This window comes from Lycium barbarum, chromosome 7 (assembly GCF_019175385.1).
Source record: "Lycium barbarum isolate Lr01 chromosome 7, ASM1917538v2, whole genome shotgun sequence".
Lineage (NCBI taxonomy): Eukaryota > Viridiplantae > Streptophyta > Magnoliopsida > Solanales > Solanaceae > Lycium > Lycium barbarum.
Window position 1 is genome coordinate 36,794,380 of NC_083343.1, and position 20,729 is coordinate 36,815,108.

At 36.9% G+C, this 20,729-nt stretch overlaps 1 protein-coding gene across 3 annotated transcripts in view; it reads left to right on the top strand.

Moving 5' to 3' along the window:
- Positions 1 to 539: 539 nt before the first annotated feature.
- Positions 540 to 20,729, top strand: part of LOC132603389 (DNA ligase 4) — a 47,768-nt gene continuing 27,578 nt past the window's right edge. The window contains exons 1-8 of one of the 3 annotated variants that reach the window (XM_060316415.1): positions 540 to 1,061; positions 8,385 to 8,476; positions 9,695 to 9,780; positions 9,875 to 10,011; positions 15,569 to 15,643; positions 15,726 to 15,817; positions 16,082 to 16,153; positions 17,028 to 17,107. In XM_060316415.1, coding sequence (XP_060172398.1) covers positions 708 to 1,061; positions 8,385 to 8,476; positions 9,695 to 9,780; positions 9,875 to 10,011; positions 15,569 to 15,643; positions 15,726 to 15,817; positions 16,082 to 16,153; positions 17,028 to 17,107 — 988 coding nt within the window. In that variant the 5' untranslated portion in view covers positions 540 to 707. Of the gene's footprint in view, positions 1,062 to 4,213; positions 4,988 to 8,384; positions 8,477 to 9,694; positions 9,781 to 9,874; positions 10,012 to 15,568; positions 15,644 to 15,725; positions 15,818 to 16,081; positions 16,154 to 17,027; positions 17,108 to 20,729 lie in introns of those variants that run through there. The other 2 variants (XM_060316414.1, XM_060316416.1) reach the window with 2 other exon arrangements.

Genomic DNA, 20,729 nt, shown 5'->3' on the forward strand with positions numbered 1-20,729 from the left:
TTTGTCTAATACAGGTGAAAATAAAATACATTATTAAATCTTAAATGAGTTCAAGATAAACACGAAATGAGTTTGAAGCAGAGTAGAGTTAGAGTGTCGGCTACGGGTCTGGTCAGATTCGGTAGCGCTTTGGTTAAAAACTTTTATGTGTCTTAAAAGTTCATTGAGTATGTATATATTATTAATTTATAACTAAGTAACTTAAGAAAATTACGATTCGAAACTCATCAATTTCAAATTATGGTTCCGCATCTGATTTGAAGTAAATAATTTCATCAAAATGAAAGTTAAAGATGTTAAAAAGAGTTAAATGAAAGTTTTTCTTTTATATATTGGAAATATTTTTATTTAAAATTTTAATTATTATACAGTAAAAAAGTGTAACAAAAATTATATTTTTTTAATTAAAATATCTGCGTTTATATTTTGAGTTTGAGCCCAAACTTAGCACGGGCCTCGTGAAACTAGTTATGTGAGAATCGCCATGTATACGGAGGTCAGATATACCTCTATATTCATTTTTGTAATGACCCGTTTGATTAATTTCCTCTAAAATTGAAGACCGACCGATTTGAAGGGGCAAAATTAAAGACCAGCCCATCTGAACTCTGAAGGGCAAACTTTGTAATTTCTCCACCAGAATATAAATAAATAGATTCCCAGCAGATTTCTCTAGTACGCTTCATTTCAAACGGTTCAAAACAAACATGGCGACTTGTAGTGTTGGTGGAGAAGACATAAAATTCAGTGTAATGGTAAGTCTGTTCGAATGGATACAAAAGAGCAAATCATCATCAACAAAGCGTTCAAAGTTCCGGAAGTTTCTAGACGCTTTTTGTAGGAAACCACATGATAATTTCGCTGCGATGCGTCTTATTCTACCTGGTCTTGATCGTGAGCGTGGTTCTTATGGACTTAAAGAACACGTGCTTGCTACTTGCCTTATTGATGCACTTGCTATGTCACGTGACTCTGATGATGCTCGACGGTTACTTAATTGGCGTAAAGGTGGTCCGAAAACTGGAGCGAATGCAGGAAACTTCTCGCTTGTTGCTGCTGAGGTAAGTTCTTTTTCATGATTATGACTCGTTGAAAGAGCATAGTAGTAATTCGGGACATTAAATTTGGCAGTGCAAATTATTTATTATTCTTGTCTGTTGCTTAATTGAAGAAATTATGGAGTGATTGAGCGAGTGAGAGGACTGGCATAAGAGCTCGTTTCATCACTTAGGGTGTGTTTCGTATGAAGGAAAATGTTTTCCAAGAATATAAGGGGGTTTTCTACTCATTTTCTTGTATTTGTTACTCAGTTGGAAAATGTCATTTTCAGAGCATTTGCTTATATTCAAAATAAAACACTATGTGGTTTTTGAATTTGGACTGCAATTTCTAGTGGTGAGGGTAGGCGGGGTGTGTGGTGGGAGGGTGGGTGGGGTAGGCAGGGGGGTGGATGTATACTGTGAGGTTGGATTGTGGATGTGTTAGTGTGTTTTTATTGATCAGGAAAATATTTTCCTCAAACTTTTAAGGAAAACATTTTCTCCTATTTTGAGGAAAACGTTCTTCAAGAAGATATTTAGTGTAACCAAACAAGGAAAAGTAAGAAACATTTTCCGGAAAACCAAACACACCCCACAATTTTCTTGTCTTTAAAACTCAATTAAGTTTAGCCACTTCCTCAGTCTTGCTCGACGGTTACTTAGTTGGCGTAAAGGTGGTTCGAAAACTGGGTTGAATGCTGTTAACTTCTCACTTGTTGCCGCTGAGGTAACTAATTTGATGATTATGACTAGTCGAAAGAGCATAGTAGCAATTTTGAATATTAAATTTGGCAGGGAAAATTAATTATTATTCTTGTCTGTTGCTTAATCGAACTAGTTACTGTTTCATTTGCGTTACTTGTTTGTTTATGAGAATTTCGTAGTTTCGAAGGAGTGTTTGGTTCTGGAATTGCATAGATATTGAACAATTGCGATATTAGGAAGTAAAAGAAGATTAGTAATAAACTAATAATTAAATGTTGAAAGAGTTGATAGATAATAGTTTCATGATATGACATATGCTGAAGAAGGGTGCATGTTATATATTAGACAAATCCGAGGGAAGTTAAGAGCTTTACAAGGCATAGCACATATTTGTATGGTTCATGTAAATTCTTCTTCACTATTTGGAAGTCTCTGATGATCATAACAACAACAACACCATACCCAGTGAAATCCCACAATGTGGGGTCTGGGTAAAGTGTATGCAGACCTTATCGAATCTGAAAGACTCGACTCAAGAGAAAGTTTGATAAAAAAAGGTTAGATATGGACAAGTAGATCAAAGCAGCATAAAATGAAAATAACCAGAGTGGAAACGCCATGATAAAGCAGCCTGAAAGAAGTGGCAGTAGCTGCCACAGATAAATAAGATAAAAAGGCAGTAACTACAGTCAATAGACAAATGAATACACTAATCGCAGTACAAGAAATAACAAAATGTAACAGAATTCAAAGGGCAACAAACTATACAAGTTACTAAGACTACTATTATGGACCTACTAAGTAGAGCAACGCAAGACTACCTACTACCTTTCTATCCTAATCCGTGTCCTCCATAGCCTTTTATCTAAGGTCATGTCCTCAGTAAGCTGTACCTTCACCATGTCCTGTCTAATCACCTCTCGTCAATACTTCGTCGGCCTACCTCTACCTCTCCTGAAACCGTCCATAGCCAACCTCTCACAGCTCCGCACTGAGGCATCCGTGCATCTTCTCTGCACATAATAGCCAACCTCTCATAACCTAACCTCTCATAACCTCTCTGATGATCATGACTAGTAGAAAACAACATAATAGCAATTCGGAGCACTAAATTTGGCAGTGCAAGTTATTATTCTTGTCTGTTGCTTAGTTGAAGAAAGATAAATCCTCCAAATCAATTGAGTGATTAAGTGAGTGAAAGGAGTGGCAAAAGAGCTCGTTTCACCAGTTATGGTATATTTGGTATGATTAGAAAATGTTTTCTAAGAAAATATTTTCTCGAAAAATAAGTGATTTTCCTACTCATTTTCTTGTGTTTGTAACGCAAGTTGGAAAATATCATTTCAAGAGCATTTTCATACATTCAAAGCAAAATACTATGAGGTTTTTGAATTTGGACTGGGGTAGGCCGGGGGGGGGGGGGTCGCAGCTTGTTACATGGGTCGTGAGTGGGACCTTAGTTTCCGTCTGAAGGGCAAAAATTAAAGACCAACCTATCTGAAGGGAAAAATTAAAGACCAACCTATCTGAAGGGCAAAAGTTAAAGACAAACTTTGCAATTTCTCCACCAGAATATAAATAAATAGATTCCCAACAAATTTCTCCAGTACGCTTCCATTCAAACGGTCAAAATAAAAATGGCGACTTCTAGTGTTGGTGGAGAAGAAATAAATTCAATGTAATGGTAAGTCTATTCCAATGTATACAAAAGAGCAAATCATCATCAACAAAGCGTTCAAAGTTCCGGTAGTTCGAGACGTTTTTTGTAGGAAACCACATGATAGTTTCGCTGTGATGCGTCTTATTCTACCTGGTCTTGATCGTGAGCGTGGTTCTTATGGTCTTAAGGAACACGTGCTTGCTACTTGCCTTATTGATGCACTTGCTATGTCACGTGACTCTGATGATGCTCGACGGTTACTTAATTGGCGTAAAGGTGGTCCGAAAACTGGACCGGAGGTTGGTAACTTCTCACTTGTTGTTGCTGAGGTAAATTCTTTAATGATGATTATGACTAGTCGAAAGAGAATAGCAGTAATTCGGAATGCTAAATTTGGCAGTGCTAATTAATTATTATTCGTGATTTTCCTACACATTTTCTTCATCAAAAGTTGGAAAATGTTGAGCTTTACATATATTCAAATCAAAATATGAGGTTTTTGAATTTGGACTGCAATTTCTAGTGGTGAAGGTAAGCAGGGTGGGAGGTGGGGTAGGGGGTAAGGGGTGGGTGAGGGTAGGGTGTGTGTGCTGGGTGGGGGTAGGGTGTGTGTGGTGGGAGGGTGGGTGTGTGGATGTATACTGCGAGGTTGGATTGTGGATAGGTTGGTATGTTTTTATTGATCCGGAAAATGGTTTTTTCAAAGCAAAACACCACGTGGTTTTTGAATTCGGAGTTCAATTTTTGGTGGTGGGGTAGGGGAGGGTAGGTGGGGGTGGTGGCAGGGTGGGTGGGGTAGGTAGGTAGGGGATGGTGGATGGATATTGCGGGGATGCGTTGGTGTGTTTTTATTGGTCTGGAAAATGTTTTTCCTCAAAATTTTAAGGAAAACATTTTCCAAGATATTTAGTGCATCCAAACAAGGGAAAATAGGAAAACATTTTCCTTCCTACCAAACACACCTTTAGTTACAATTTTTTTGTCTTTGAAACTCAATTAAGTTTAGCCACTTCCACAGTCTTGCTCTGACCTGTACACTTAGTTTCTTCCCTGCTAACATCTGGCCCCACATTTCCCTGCCATGCCAAGCTCCCTGTCTGTTATGTTACTTATCCTTTTCTTAAATTGAAAACTTTTTGGTCCTCCTTTTCTTTATATTATCATTTCCTATTGTTGGATGGCATTGCTCAATTTTAATGAACTGAAATAGAGAATGGAATAGTTTTATCTAAAGCAAAAAGCGCAAAAAAGCTCTAAAGCGCAAATAAAGTGTGGACTTTAATGAAAAAAAAGCGCAAACGGAAGAAATACAAATACATATATATATAGCAGTTTTGATCTTCATTTTCTTTTCCTTTGATTCGTGCAACTATATGTTGGTCCGTGTACCACCATTATCGTATTTATCTGTGGTAGCTACTGTGTCTATTTTCTCATACTGCTTTATCATGGCTTTTTCGCTTTCGTTAGTTTCATTTTCGTATTGCTTTGAACTGTTTCTGCTTATCTGACCTTTTCCCATCATGTTTTCTCTTGAGCCGAGGGTCTTCTAGAAACAGCCTCTCTATCTTCCGAGATGGAGGTAAGATCTGCGTACATTTTACCCTCCCCAAACCCCACACTGTGGGATTTCACTGGGTATGTTGTTGTTGTATATATATATATATATATATATATATCTTTAATCCAAGACTAATCATTATAAGCATAAATAACAAATATATGGACAAAGAAATTGAAAAAAGATAACAATAAAGTGAAATATTAGTTGTTTAGTATTGCTCTTTAATGAAGTGCTCATTGGCAAGAAGAAGTATGTCTTAGAGCCTTAATGATGACAATGAGGCGCACATTAAGCAAGGCGAAGCGCTCAGCATGTTTTGAGCCTTATTTCAGGGTTTAAGCACGCCTTTAACAACACTGGAATGGAAATTAGACATATTTATTCAAATCAATTTGTCAACTACACAATCAGCCCAATTAGATTGAAAATATACAGTAAAAATTGGACAATTAGAAGGAATCTACGAAAGAAGCTCTGCCAATTGATGATTTCCACAGTTGAACTACAATATAAAAAAGAAGTAAGTACTAAGAGGTTGAAGTAAGAGAATTTATTAAGAACTTTTATTTCTTTGAGTAATCGAGCGTGAAATGCGTTGGAAATTCGTGAATGAGGAATACTCTCAAATCAGTCAAGTTCTGTTGAAGACAAGTGGATGAAATGATTCTTTTTCATTTCGCTCAACTTGCTTACTTCAAATGGCTGTAGTGCCTGTGTATTTATAGAACTTTCCTAGTATGCACTTAGTCTAGTACATATACCTTAATTTAATTGTAAACTTTTTGCTCTTCTCTAGTTCATGGACAAAACAATACATGTATCCTTAAATTAATTTCGTAATACATGAACTAAGATAATGATTGAATCACAGAAATCTAAGAAGGCCTTTTCTTCTTACTGATACAATGTTCATTCTCAACACTCAAACCTTGTGGTTGGAATTCACAAAACATCCTTCGGTATCTCAAATTTGAAGTTCAACTTCTTTCTCCTGGACTGCCAATAACAAAGTTGTCTCCTCTTCTTCTTCCTCATCTGCTACAAGGTTTACCTGTTATTGTTGTTGCTGCCTTTGCTTTTGGAAACAGAGCTTTTCCATCCGGCGATACTTTTTCCAATAACTACATTTCGAAGGTGGTGCTGTGGTGGGATCTTTTCCTTTTCGCAATGGTTGTAAGAAGATTGAGCTACATTTTTCTTCTTGTAGCTTTACCTTTTCCATTAAATTTTTTCCCTTCCCTGAAGAGCTTGGGTTGACCATAGTCTTGGCTTGTAAATCTAGCTCAAGACCAATTCCATGATGTCTCATATTCTTCTGCCTCAATTGCACTAATCAATTCTGTAAAAATATTTGCAATATCTCTAGAATCCTCCAAGGAAGAGATGCAAAGTTTTTAGCCAAATTTTCAACGACTTCCTCGACAATCATATCTTCCGAAAGATCCTCTCGTAATATTTAGATTTGATTCACAAGTTCCATCAACTTGTTTAAGAATTGCGTCACGTTCTTCGTCTCCACCGGTCTTAAGTTTTCAAGTTGTCTTTTCAAAGTGATAATATTGGTCCTTTCTGACCCTTGATATTCTGTCTGCAACATTTTTCATATTTCTTTTAGAGAAGAGCAACACATAATTTTAACAAAAATTGCTTCTGATATTGAAGCATGTCGATTTGTTAGAGCCTTAGACTCTTTTCTTGTTCTCAGCTTTGAAAATTTGTAGGTGAGCAACTATGGGATCCTTAGAAAACTCAAATAGACTTCCTCCTGTCTTGGTCACCTCCCACAAATCTTCAGCTAAAAGCTTTTCTCTTCACTTTTACCTTTATTTAGCGAAAAAAAGCTTTCATCTTCACTACCAATGTTTGCTAGTTCTCTTATGTACATACAGGAACAAGTTGCTAAGAGGAATTTGATGAAGACATGATTTTTAGTTCTTTCAAAATCTTTCAACAAGATCTCTTTGCCTTTGACTCTCAATTCTCACAGGTCCTTTAATACAATTGGCTTTGATACCAAATGCTGAACATCCGGGGTGGGGGGGGGGGGGGGGGGGGAGTGCTCTCAACTCACTCAACTTCTCTTGAAGACAAGCTGAGGAGGTGATTCTTCTTTATTTGACTTGACTTGCTTACATAAAATAGCCCAAGTGCCTAGGTATTTATAGGACTTTTTTAAGCATGTACGTACCCTAATTTAATTCTATATTTTTTCCTCTTTCCTAGTTCATTAACAAAGCAATACATTTTATTTCCTAAGACGTGAATGAAGATAATTCATGTATCACAAAATCTAAGAAAGCCGAGGTTCATTCTCCAACAAAATGATCTGAGGTGTCCGTTCTATTGAGTGCATGTGTCACAATACTGTCTTGGTTAATTTACCTCACACACTTGACAGGTATTATTAAAAGCCATCACTTCGTTGCATAAAGAAATGAAGCGATGCGAAGCGAGGGGTTATCACTTCATAGGTGAAGCCATGCGCTTCAGTTAATGTGCCATTCAACCAATTACTCACTAAGTAAATAAGATTAAAAACATATTCTTTAAGTCTCAAATTTGAAGAGCTGGACTAATAAGTAATATCAGCATTATCATAAAGAAATGAAGCGATGCGAAGCGAGGGGTTATCACTTCATAGGTGAAGCCATGCGCTTCAGTTAATGTGCCATTCAACCAATTACTCACTAAGTAAATAAGATTAAAAACATATTCTTTAAGTCTCAAATTTGAAGAGCTGGACTAATAAGTAATATCAGCATTATTGGATATTAGGTGTTGAAATTAGTTATTTAATTGCAATTTGATGGCTAATTAAATGTTTTTTGTTGGTTTGCTTATTTGATTATTATAATACTAACTTCATATAAATGTTGATACTTTATCTTGTGAAAGAAATGCACACTTCACTTCTCTCTTTTCGTGGTGTGCTTCAAGGAGCTTAGCACTTTGATGCCCTTTTCGTGTTTCGAAATACTTTTGACTTTAGATTGATACAACTATAAGAGATTTTCCCCGTCTTTATTTCTCTGCATTTATTTATGCTCGTCGTTCAATTCGTAAAATTCCCTTCTTGTTCCAGATTGACCTTGTCCTTAAGGTCTAAGCTGGGGCAGAAACTCAAGGAACTGCTTTTTGATGTAGCTCCATTATTCCCAGTTTTTTATAATCTTTTTAAAATTTAACTTTTGGAGCTAAATTTTCCCAACAAATCAGCACCTTAATGACTACACCATTATTTCCTTAACCATTTGTAGCTTTAAAATGACAAGCTAAATTACAACTTTATTGTTTTTCTCCTCTGAGATCCTTATGTTGCTAATGTTTCTGGTTTACTTTTTCTCTTAGAAAACTGAGATTGTAATATGCATATGGATTTTCTGTTAACATATATTGAATTACTGCTTGTGAATAGGTCCTCCAGCGAAGACAGGGAATGGCCTCTGCTGGGCTAACAATTAAGGAACTAAATGACTTCCTTGATCACTTGGCCTCCAGTGAAAACAGGTGATGAAGTTTCCATATTTGTAGATTACCAATTTTTGTATGAGTGTTTCTGCTATGGAGGAAAATAGTTTCCAATTTTTTCATGTTTGATTGGTCGAAATGTCTTTGGAAAATATTTTCTCTAGGAAAACAAGTTCCCTAAACATCAAAAAAATAATTAGGGGAAACAAGTTCCATAAGTGGGATTCCACGCTGATGTATCCTCCCCAGCCCTACCTCTCTTTACACTGTCAGATAGCATCTTGTCTATGATGGGAAACTTTGAGATGGCTTAGAATTGTGTCGGTGAATGATGAAATAAACAATGTTTAGCTGGACTTTTAGAAGCCAAAAAAAAAAAAAAAAAAAAAAAAAGAAACAGCACATATGATGTTGCTCCGTTAGCACTTATGTGGACCATATGGAGAAAGAGAAAAAGGAGTCTTCGATGGAGTAAAAAAGGATTTTGTGCAGTTGAGGAATAGGCCTTTTGTCCGTTATTTCTTTGGAGCACCACGAGGTTCCTATAGGTATAGAAGATTAGGTAGAAATGCAAATGATTAAAGAGATAGAGACTAGAGTTGAAAATTGAGTTCTATCTCTAGCATTCAATTTTCTAAAATGGTCAAGACGATTGCTTTTCTATATCAACACTTTAGTTATAGGGGTGCGGATTACCAAATAATTAAGCATCTTATACGTTTATAGACAAAGGAGGAAGAAGCAGAGTTTATCAAGCTGATAAACTTCCAGGAACTTTAAAAAATGTGAAAACTTGTGCTACTCTTTTTATTAGAACTGCTCTGATAGAGGTGATACATTCCATCACGTACTGCAAAGAGATGGAAAGAAATGCCATGACCATCTTGCTGCTCTTTGGTTGCCCTGCTGGTTTGTTAATTTCGATCCTAAACTTCTTTGTTTTAATGAATTCTTCTGATGCTTAAGAGCAGAGCAGAATTTCAATTGCCATACTTGAAGACATCGTGCTACAGCATATCCAGACTTAGACTTTTATTGTTAAACCTTAGATCTGTCATCTGTTGCATTGTTAACTTAAAGCCTAGACCTATTGCAGGTGGTTTGTGGAATGCACTTAGGTTGTATATTTCGGTTGCTTCTTTGAGAGACCATTATTTTGGAAAGAACTTGATTAGATACTTTGTTGCTACAACATTTACAATTTACTTAGCTTGTTATGCTTATGCCTCACGAAGATATATTTTATTGTTTTAACAGAGCAGAGAAGACTTCAATTCTGTCTGATATAATCAGGAAAACAAATGCTCAAGAAATGAAATGGATTATAATGATAATTCTCAAAGGTTTGATGATTTTTTTGTCAATGCTTAAACTCTAGAATCTCCCTCCATGCCTAATGATTTCAATTTGCCACTGACTTTTGTCTTCATCATTTAGATCTTAAGTTGGGAATTAGCGAAAAAAGCATCTTCCATGAATTCCATCCAGATGCAGAGGACTTATTCAACGTCACATGCGATTTAAAACTAGTTTGTGAAAAGTTGAGTGACAGAAGTCAACGGCATAAACGCCAGGTTTGATTCAAGTTCTCATATTGAACCTTATGACGTACTTCTTATCTTGCCTTGGTACTTTTGGTAGATATTGGATTTCCACTTATAGTAACTGTAAAATCTCATTATTTTTTTTTACTTTGGTGACTAAGTGTATATATCGGCCTATAATTTGGTAGATATTTGTTCCAGTGTTGTGAAAGGCGAGCGCCTTCTCGCCAAATTCGAGAGGCGTGGCGAGGAGTGGCTCTGCCGCCTTTTAGGGCTGTGGCGAGGTCACCTTCAAAAGGCGCGCCAAAGGTGCTAATGGCGCCGAGGCGAGGCGACAGTGGGGTTTTTTTTTTTTTTTAAAAAGCAATTAAAAGAAGTTGAAGACTTAAATGAAATTTCTTATCAAAAGAAAAACAGCGGCTAGGGTTTTTTTTTGCCTCCTCCTCTCTTCTCCTTCAAGCTTTTCAGGTACGCTCTCTCTTTCTCCTTCTTCTTCTTCTTCTTCTTCTTCTTCTCCTTCTTCTCTTTCTCCTTCTTCTTCTGCTTCTTCTCCTTCTTCTTCTCTTTCTCCTTCTTCTCCTTCTTCTTCTCTTTCTTCTTCTTCTTCTTCTTCTTCTTCTTCTTCTTCTTCTTCTTCTTCTTCTTCTTCTTCTTCTTCTTCTTCTTCTTCTCTTTCTTTTTCTTCTCTTTCTCCTTCTTCTTCTTCTCTTCTTCTTCTTCCTTTTTTTTTCCGGTGACTCCTCCTCTGTTTCCGGCGACTTATGCATTTTTTTCCTTCGTCTATTCTCTTCTTCTTTTTCTGTACGCGTCCCTGTTTTTTCTCCTCTGTTTTTTTCTCCTCGGTTTTTTTCTTTTTCTATTTTCTCCTCTGTTTTTTTCTTTTTCTATTTTCACCTCTTTTTTCTATTGAAGATCTTGAATTTGAATAGACTTTTAGTATTGCACTATTGCTTGAATTTTAGTATTGCTTGTCTTATCACTTATGAATTATTGAGTCATTCAAGTTCTAGATTTTTGAATTGAAATATTTGCTAATATGTTATTGCTAGTGAGATTTTGATTATTTATATATGCAATTAAATATTTTAATTTTTTGGTATTTATTGGTGCCGCACTTCAAAAAGGCGAGCGCCTCGTCGCTCGCCTCGCCTTAAGGCGAGGCAGGCCCTTGTTGCCTTTTGTCGCCGCGCGCCATCCAAAACACTGATTTGTTCATTGCTTGCACTTTGCCACAAATCCTAGAGTAACTTCTTGTCCGAGAGACGAGCAAATGCTTTACTTCCTCAACTGGTGCGCTTATGATGATTGTCAGATATCCTATATTTGTCTGCTTTCAGTGGTCATCAACCTACTCTTTTGTTAAAGCTTGATTTAGAGAGTCACAGAGATGTCATTGGGCATTTTGGGAAGAAAGGATAAGATGACAGGTTTTGTGAAGTGTTGTAAGCAATGTCTGAAGCAGTGATTAATTGTTTCCTGTATGCATATGATTACTTGTTTCCTGTATGCATATTAAGATTTAGATTTCATCATCAACAACTTGACACTTGGTTAAGGCCTTTGAATTTCTGAAGTAGGTGATCTTTATATCTTCTTCCTTAGTTCAATGCTTAAAAATTAACAATTCTCAATCGTGATTGACGTTGTAAATGTGTGTCAGTATATGTTTAATTCCATGGGAAGGGGTATTTATACCATGAATCTTATAACTAATTAAGGGAAGACATCAACTACAATAAAAGGAAAATTTTCTATTCTCCGGATGTCTTCTAGAATTAAGCTAATCAATTGATACAATCAGTAGTGTCTAATCTTATAAATAAGCTATTGGTGGATCAAACTACTATGCCACACAATGAAAGTGCGGGAGAGGGTGGTATAGATGAGGATGAGGAGGGATGTGTCTATTTTCGAGAATCAATTCAGATTCATGTTGGGGGTGATAGACTATGGAAGCCATTCATCTTTTAAGGAGATTGTTGAAGCAGTATTGGGATAGGAAAATAGACTTACATATGGTGTTTATTGACCTAGAAAAGGTACGACAAAGTCCCAAGAGAGGTTTTATGGATATGTTTAGAGTCGAGAGGTGTCCTTGTGGCATACATTACAGTGATTAAGGACATGTACGATGTAGCCAACAATCGAGTGAGAACAGTGGGAGTAGACTCAGAACACTTCCCAGTTGAGATGGGATTGCACCGGGGATCAACTCTTAGTCTGTTTTTATTTGCCTTGTTGATGGAAGAATTGACACGACATATTCAGGGAGAGGTACCATGTTGTATGTTATTTGCAGATGACATAGTATTGATTTACGCAACAGGCGACAGATTTAACGATAGACTGGAGGTTTGTAGACAGACCTTAGAGTTTAAAGGTTTCAGGTTGAGCAGGACTAAAATAGAGTACATGAAGTGCAAGTTCAATTATGCCTCACATGGGCGGATGTGGAAATGGGGATTGATACACAAGTCATTCCTAATAGAGGGAGCTTCAAGTATCCGAGGTCAATAATCCAAGAAAATAAGGAGACAACAATGATGTCACACATATTGGAGCGGGGTGGATGAAATGGAGGCTCGCATCTCATGTCCTATGTGATAAGATTGTGCCACCAAGACTTAAAGGTCAGTTTTATAGAGTGTTGCTAGACCAACTACATTGTATGGGGTAGAGTGTTAGCTAGTCAAGAACTCGCATGTCCAGAACATGAAAGTATTGGATATGAGGATGCTTAGATGGATGTGTGAGCATAATAGGAGAGACAAGATTCAGGACGAGGGTATACAAGACAAGGTGGGAGTGGCCTAATGCAGGAAGCGAGGCTAAGATGGTTCGGGCATGTGAAGAGGATGAGCGCATATGTCCTAGCGAAGAGGTGCGAGAGGTTGGAACTGATAGGCGTATGGAGATGTAGAGGTAAACCGAAGAAGAATTGGGAAGAGGTGATTGGATAGGACTGGGCATATCTTCAGCTCACTGAGGACATGACCCTAAATAGAAAAGCATGGAGGTTAGTGGGTAGTCGAGCGATTTCTCTTTTCTGTGGGAGAGCATGGTTCTAGTTTAGAGCACCTTATTTGCTCCATCTTCTCCGTACCATTATTATTATTAGTCTTGATAAAAATAAAATTATAATTATTATTCTACCGTTATCCTATTTTTCAATTGTAGTACTATTGTTGTTCCTTTACTTTGACTATCTTTACTATTTTTGCTGTTAGTATTTTCTTTCCTTCAATATTTTTACCATAGCTTATCTACTCTTGTATTTTTCAACCCTATTTTGAGAAACGTTTTATTGAGTCGAGAGTCTATTGGGAACAACCTCTCTACCCTACAAAGGTAGAGGTAAGGTCTGCGTACACCCCACCCTCCCCAGACCCCATTTGTGGGATTACACAGTGTATTGTTATTGGTGGTGGATGGGGAAATCTAAGATGAGGAAACTAGACGGATGTTTCAAAGTTAAATAAAAAATTATACATGGAGTGTTAGAATGCCCACATTGATGAAGGGAATAGTAGGTGTTATCTCCTTATATGTTCTTGGACAATTCTCACCTTGTGAGTTAACGAGGCTGAGTTAGGGAGAAGGTCAATTTTCTTTACATATATAGTACGACAATGTTCATAACCCAGAACAGGAAAATGAAGTAGAAAAGGCCGTAAAGGAGTTTGAAAATAGAGAATTAGTGTCATATGCAGGAAAGAGATGTAGAGAAGGAACCGCTCGAAAGAGATGTAGAGAAGGCAGTAAAAGAGTGCCAACGTAGAGAATTAGTGTAGTACTACTGTCAATAGAATGAGACACAAATGATTGTGACATTATCAAAGTCGAATATTGTCAAAGAATGAGTATCATTGTAAAAGCCGAATATGAGTAGAATATATCAACTATCCAACTATGTTTTAATAATACTCTCTCCGTCCCAATTTGTGTGCTTTAATAATACTCTCTCCGTCTCAATTTATGTGATGGTGTTTGACTGGGAACGGTATTTAAGAAAGAAAGACTTTTGAAACTTGTCATCTAAAATAAACCATAGATATTTGTGTGGCTAAAAATCATCCCATTAAGGGTAATTGGACATTTTAAAATTAAATTGTTATTAGATATAGGAAAGAGTCACATAAATTGGACGGAGGTAGTAATATATAATTCCCCCTTGAGGTTGTACCCAAGTCCCCTTTACACAACTTTTGACCACGGGAATCATTTTACACACCCGATAATTTACCGAATGTGACTAATCCACACCTCTTGCATACTTGACCACTTCTTCATTGATGTTGCATTACATGCGCCAATCAAAACGTGACACGTGTTATAACTCAAGTAAAAATGAAAATACCTAAGTTACACTCCAATTGACAATTTATTTTTAAGAAAAAAAAAAAAGAAAGTTTAGGCTGGCATCTTCTCCGTCCAAGGCCCACCTTCTTGCTCCATTAAAATCACCACTGCCACCACCTTATCACCACCACAGCCATAGTTGCCACCAGCACAAGCACCAACATTCAAATCAAAATCCACAACACACTGCAACCCCTTCATCTCCCGATAAACCTACTTTCAGAAACAGAAACACCTTCCTTAAAGCACCATAGCTATACCATTTGAATCACCATTGAACAGACCCGCAAGGAAGCCATCACACCTGCACACTGACCTAAGAGCAGCGACCCTTTTTTTCAGGTTTCTACACCAAAATCAGAAAGTAGACACATAGCGATTTGTGGAAATAGCCAGGTCACTGGCGAAATTTTGATCGGAGGTTCTATTCTTGGTTTATACCTCCAATCAGAGGCCCCCATCTTCTTCAATTTATTGAGGAAATCTACAACAAATTAAAGGCAAACAAACAAGCAAAACAGATTTGGGTGGTGTCTTACTAGTGAACTATGTCCATTGATTTGAGAAAGAAAAAGAAGAGAAGGGATGAAGGGGTTGGGCAACAGCTGCGAAAAAAAGGGAAGAAAGAAGGGTTGGGAAGACGAGTGATTTAATTTAATGATTAATAATTTGTTTTTTAAAAAAGAAAAGATAACAATTTGACTTGTGTCACTAAATAAGAATATGGACAAGTTTTTTTTTTTTTTTTTTGGTAGGGTTAGCACGCTTAACTTTTTGGTTAAACACACATGTAACGTAATAAAAATGGTGCATAAAAGACACCTTTGGTGAAACGTTTGGTGTGTAAAATGATTCCCGTAGTCAAGGGGTGTGTAAAGGGGATTTGGTACAAACTCAGGCGGTAAACTATGTATTACGCCTAAATTTTATGTTAAAATCAACTTAATGCAACCATCCTCAAATGAAGTTGAGACTGCATATGCAAAGCTTACGTAACAAGAGTTAGAGTTTGAATGTGACGGTACACTAACATATTTAATATCAAGTAGCAGTTTGACAAAACCTTTTTGTGGAAGGAACTTGCTCCACTGCTCGTGGAAAAATTATGATATTTAGTATGATCCTTTTTTTTGAACTGGGATGTCAATGATATCACTTAAGTTCTCTCCTTCCTCTCGTTTTATATTTTTCTTCAATAGGGTAATTGCTACTGTGTTGTTTTCCGCAGGACATTGAAGTTGGAAAAGCTGTCCGCCCTCAGCTGGCTCTTAGGGTCAGCAATGCGTCTGCTGCGTGGAAAAAGGTTTTATGAAATTTGCTTTAATGATGGTAGTTTTTCTATTGATTAAATTTTTCTCATGTTACCTTGATTCAAATGTGAACAGCTTCACGGGAAGGAAGTAGTTGTTGAGTGCAAATTTGACGGGGATCGCATCCAGATTCATAAAAACAATTCTGAGCTAAACTTCTTCTCAAGGTACCATTTTCATAAGTTACTATCTAATTCCTCCATTGTGTTGCATTTTCTTGGCATCATTTAATCTTTGCTTTTTAGGGTCACAAATATTTGCTCAGTTTATCTGAATTTGCAAATGAATTTTTCCTCTTGTATCCTACTGACTTTTTATTTAATTTTGGTAATTGCCAAGTAAGCGTGATATGCAAATGCTATGGTTCTCATAACGAATTGTTATAGGCTTACAGTACTTCTAAGTGCTATATTTACTCAATTTGCATGCAGAAACTTTCTTGATCATCAAGAGTATGCTCATGGAATGTCAGATGTCATTACACAGAATATTCTTGCTGACAAGTAAGCAAACATACGTTTCAATCCCAAAGCTTCCATTCTCGTCTTTTTCCCCTACTTTGTCGACATCGCCCTATGATTTGTTAATTGTTATTCCATGTCTAGATTCGCTACCAAATCCACCTGATGCCTGTCATCACTTTTTTGATTAATTAATAAATTTCATTTCCTTAAAGAAAAGGCAAAAATGTGCCCGTATACAAGAATTGGAGTATACCAAAAATAAAAACTTTGCAAAAGGCATGGTTTTCTACCTATGAGACCCAATATTCTATACACATTCCTGTCGATCACTGTACTCAAGATTCTAGTAGGGTACTTTGTTTGCCGGTGTCTTAATTCAGTTTCAATATTTTTATGTGATGATGTCATGGGCCTGGGTCTTATGATCACAGCTGTCTCTCATTTCCCTGTCCCCTTTTTTTCGGGTTGGTTAGGGGAAAGGGAAGGGTGGGGTTGGGGGTCAGTGGAGGATGGGATGCAAGATTGCAGGAATGAGAAACTTTGGGGAATTGACGCAGATTGATAATGTAGCCTAAGTTCTGTATAAGGAAGAGAAGAAGAATTAGCCTATTTTGTGGAGGAACTCCCAACAGGCATGTGCAGCGTGATCCTCTATCTTGTGATAGCAGCCTTCTTTGATGCTGGTACATCCCCATAACTAGTGTGACATGAAGTGAAGTTTTTGGTTTGTCTTTGGTTGATGGCATCAAGTATCTCTGACGACTTGTTATTATCTGAAAAAAAGAAAAATACTTCGTCATTTTCTGAACTGAGCAGAGCTTGGACATCTATTTCTATTGTATCTTGCCTTGTAATGAGGCATACTTACCTTTTCTGCTACAACTGCATTTCTCCTTACCTCTATTTTGATCAGGTGCATACTTGATGGTGAAATGTTGGTTTGGGATGCATCAATGAACCGCTTTGCCGAGTTTGGTTCCAATCAAGAAATAGGTGCTTATGATCCTTCATTGACATTTTTTCTCCACAAAAATCTGTTGTTGTCTGCCAGTTTTTGGTGCATTTTCAGTTGTGCGATGATATGTTAATCTATTGTAAACCTGTCTTTGTCTCTTAATTGCCTGACTTCTCATTATAAATTTCTTACCTTTATCATAGCAAAGGCGGCAAGAGAGGGTCTTGATAGTGATAGGCAGGTTTGTTGTTAGAACATTACTACTTTATTGGTTCATTCCTATAAAACATTGGCATAATGAGTTAGATTTTTGTTGTGCTGCAGTTATGCTGTATCCTTTTCTTTCTACACTGTGTTCAAATTTAGCAGCTCAGCAGGAAACAAGCGTGTGTTAACGTCAGCGATGCTTGTCCTTTCGACTCCATTAAGTTGGTTGGCTTTTGTCTCCCTTAACATTAAATGTCAATAGATGTTGCATTTGATATTCTTTATGTTGGGGATACCAGTGTTATTCACCGGAGTTTGAAGGAACGTCAAGAGATTCTCCAGAAAGTTGTGAAGCCCATAAAAGGTCGTTTAGAAATTTTGGTCCCTAATGGTGGTCTTAATGCTCATCGTCCTTCTGGTAAGGATGCCCTTTGGTTCCATAGGTTATAAGTTAATAACTTTTGGCATGCTTCCAATTCTATTTCGACAATAATGGTCTTTTCAATCCCTTGAAGTTTGTGGTGATATCAAGTGTATATGTGGTTGTACATCTTTGTTTAAATGAGATATCCGTGCCATGAATCTAACCATTTTCATTTTGTCCACATGAGCACATTCCAGCTGGGGAACTTGTGTAGCAGCCACCGTAGTCTCATGCTGAGCTCTGTTATATTGTTCACACACTAAAGATTGTCGGCCTAGAAATATGATTGTATAGTCTTCCCAATCATTAAGTTAATTGCAAAAATCTGATTTCTTGTACTACCTCCGTTTCATTTTATGTGTCTTAGTTTGACTAGACACAGTTTAAGAAAGTAAAGAAGACTTTTGAATCATTTGGTCTTAAACTAAAGATGTGTATCATGTACTAAAATGTCCTTTGTATCTTGTGGTCTTAAGCATACCATGTGGGATGATGAAATTGAAAAGTTGCTAAATATAGAAAGTGACATTCTTTTTTAAAGAGACTAAAAAAGAAAGTGAGACACATAATCAAACAGAGGGAGTAGTTTCCTAATTGTCGAAGTTCGCGTCCACCAACTAAAAAAATGATATTTCTTTGTTGTCCTTTCTTTGGTAATATTAATTCATTAATTAAAACAAAATATGTAAACAGCTTCTGGATGATTTTCTTTTAATTTTATATAAAAGCTTTTTGATGATTGTTTTTAATTTGTTCTACGGGTGAGTGTTGCCCGTGTCGAGCACAGGCTCAACCACAAAGAATGGTCAACCGGCCGTGGAAGCTTTTACTTGAAAGGGGGGTGGGGGGTTTTGGGGGGGGGGGGTTTGTCTTAGCCCAGTGAATATCATTTGTTTTCTTTTTCCTTCTATTTTTCAACAAAAGGCAGATGCTACTAATATTGAAGTAAAGCAGTAAGCCTTACAACAGAGTTCAAGGCCTCCTTAGGCAGGAAAAAGTGGATTATATGACACTTCTAAAGAGACAAGTGGACAACAAGTCATAAAGATGAAAATAAGTATATCATTTTCTATGGAAACATGACATAGTCATCAATAGCTCTGAAATATAGGTTTTCTGTGATTTTTCATGTTTGTTCCTCTTTATGCATTTATAATTCAAAAAGCCAGTGCTTCATAAGTTCTTCGATGTCTCATTATATTATATTGTAAACAAGACCAACATATGGATGTAAGGAACAATCTTGTGAGCAGCGAGCACACTTCGAAGTTTTGCTAACATTGATTAGTTCCTTCTCTCTTAGACTACATGTTTTGACATAATTATACATATTCTAGTTCTCAGACCCAGAAGGTACCCATTATCTAAAACACCGGAGATAATTACCACATAGAAATGCCAAATTTACCAAAAAATTGTAACGCTATAACCCGTCCAAACTTGAATTTTACATGGATTGATGGGTCAATTACATAGCCCAAAGTAACCCATCTCAAAGCTTAGGTCTATTTGGGTCCTTAAAATGGTTAAAGCTCTAAAAAGTACTGTTTTGTTTAGTATTTATATTTGTCTCTCCGTATGTTATGCGCACATTCTCTCTCTCTGTAGAAAAAAAGTTTCGAGTTTCTTATTGATGATTAATAAGTAGATTATAGAAAACAAACAAATGGAAAACTAATTTTGAGTTGGGCAGGTTGGGTTATGACCCATTTTAACCCAAATTTACTTGATGAGTCTTAAAACCAAACAAAGTTTGGGTATGTTGAACAGTGACAAAGTTATTGACTCAACATGTTTTAATCTGCCGAATTTAGCTGAACCTGCTATTTTTCTTTTTTCTTTTGAGAAAGGTAGTAATTATATTAATTTTCAGCACGACGACTATGCTGGATGCCAATTCCAGATTCCAAAAACAAACAACTTCTAAAGGCTGCATTGATTTTCCGGATTTGCTTCCAAGGCCAATTGTTGCCCATTGTATGAGAATAAGGAATAAGCTGGCTTCACTGAAAACAACTTTTTTTTTTGCTGCCCTTCCATGTCAACGAGTCTTCAGTAGTTGTGCCCTGAAACAATTCCAGATGCTTCAATAATTCAACAACTCAATCATTAAGTAATCTTCTGAAGCTGAAGTTCCACCCTTGTTGATTCCACAGCTCTCCTACTTAAGCTTCAAGAGTAGATACCAAATTGTATAAATCAGAAAAGAGATCTTTTAAAGGGGCATGACCAAATGTTACTTTTCTAAAAGAGATCTTTTAGAGGGGCATGACCAAACCAGTTATCATTTCAGAAAGTCACTTTTCTACCACTACCAATGGTATATCCAGAGTTACCAACGAAATCAGGGTAGTGAGATCTAATTGCCTTCCGATTACTCACACCATTAGTGCAATTCACAGTATTTGTGCAGCATGGGGATTCTTGGTCATATTTGCAGTCGATCACCTGTCTCCATAAAACTTAACTTCTACAAAACTATATCTCCACAGCCGCTGACTGTAAGCTTTTTGTGTGCAATCTCAGATCTCTAATGTCAAGACCACCCTCTTTGTTTCTGGATGTAAGAGCCTTCCGATTAATCAAATGAAAAGCTTTATTCTCCTTGTTTCCTCGCCATACAAAACTCCTCCTCAGTGTATCCAGTGTCTTTTCCACTTTAACTGGTAGTGGAAATAGGGACATCACATAAGTAGATATGGAACCTAATACAGAACCATCCTGCCTCCAAGAGACAAATATTGACTTTTCCATTTTGCCAACCTCTTTTCACTTCTTTCAATGATCTCTTGCCTTATTTCCAGTAATTTGTTCATTGCGCCCAAAGCTAGACACAGATAGGTTGTTGGAAGTTTCCCTATTTAACACCCCAATGTGCCGCCAGACTGTATATCTGAGCCACTTCCTTGTTTGGATATAATAAGCTGTTTCTCCAATTAACATGAATCCCTGACATAGCTTCAAAAATTGTCAACTGGTCAATATTATCATCATCCAAAACCAGTGAACGTACCAACGAGTTATGAAAT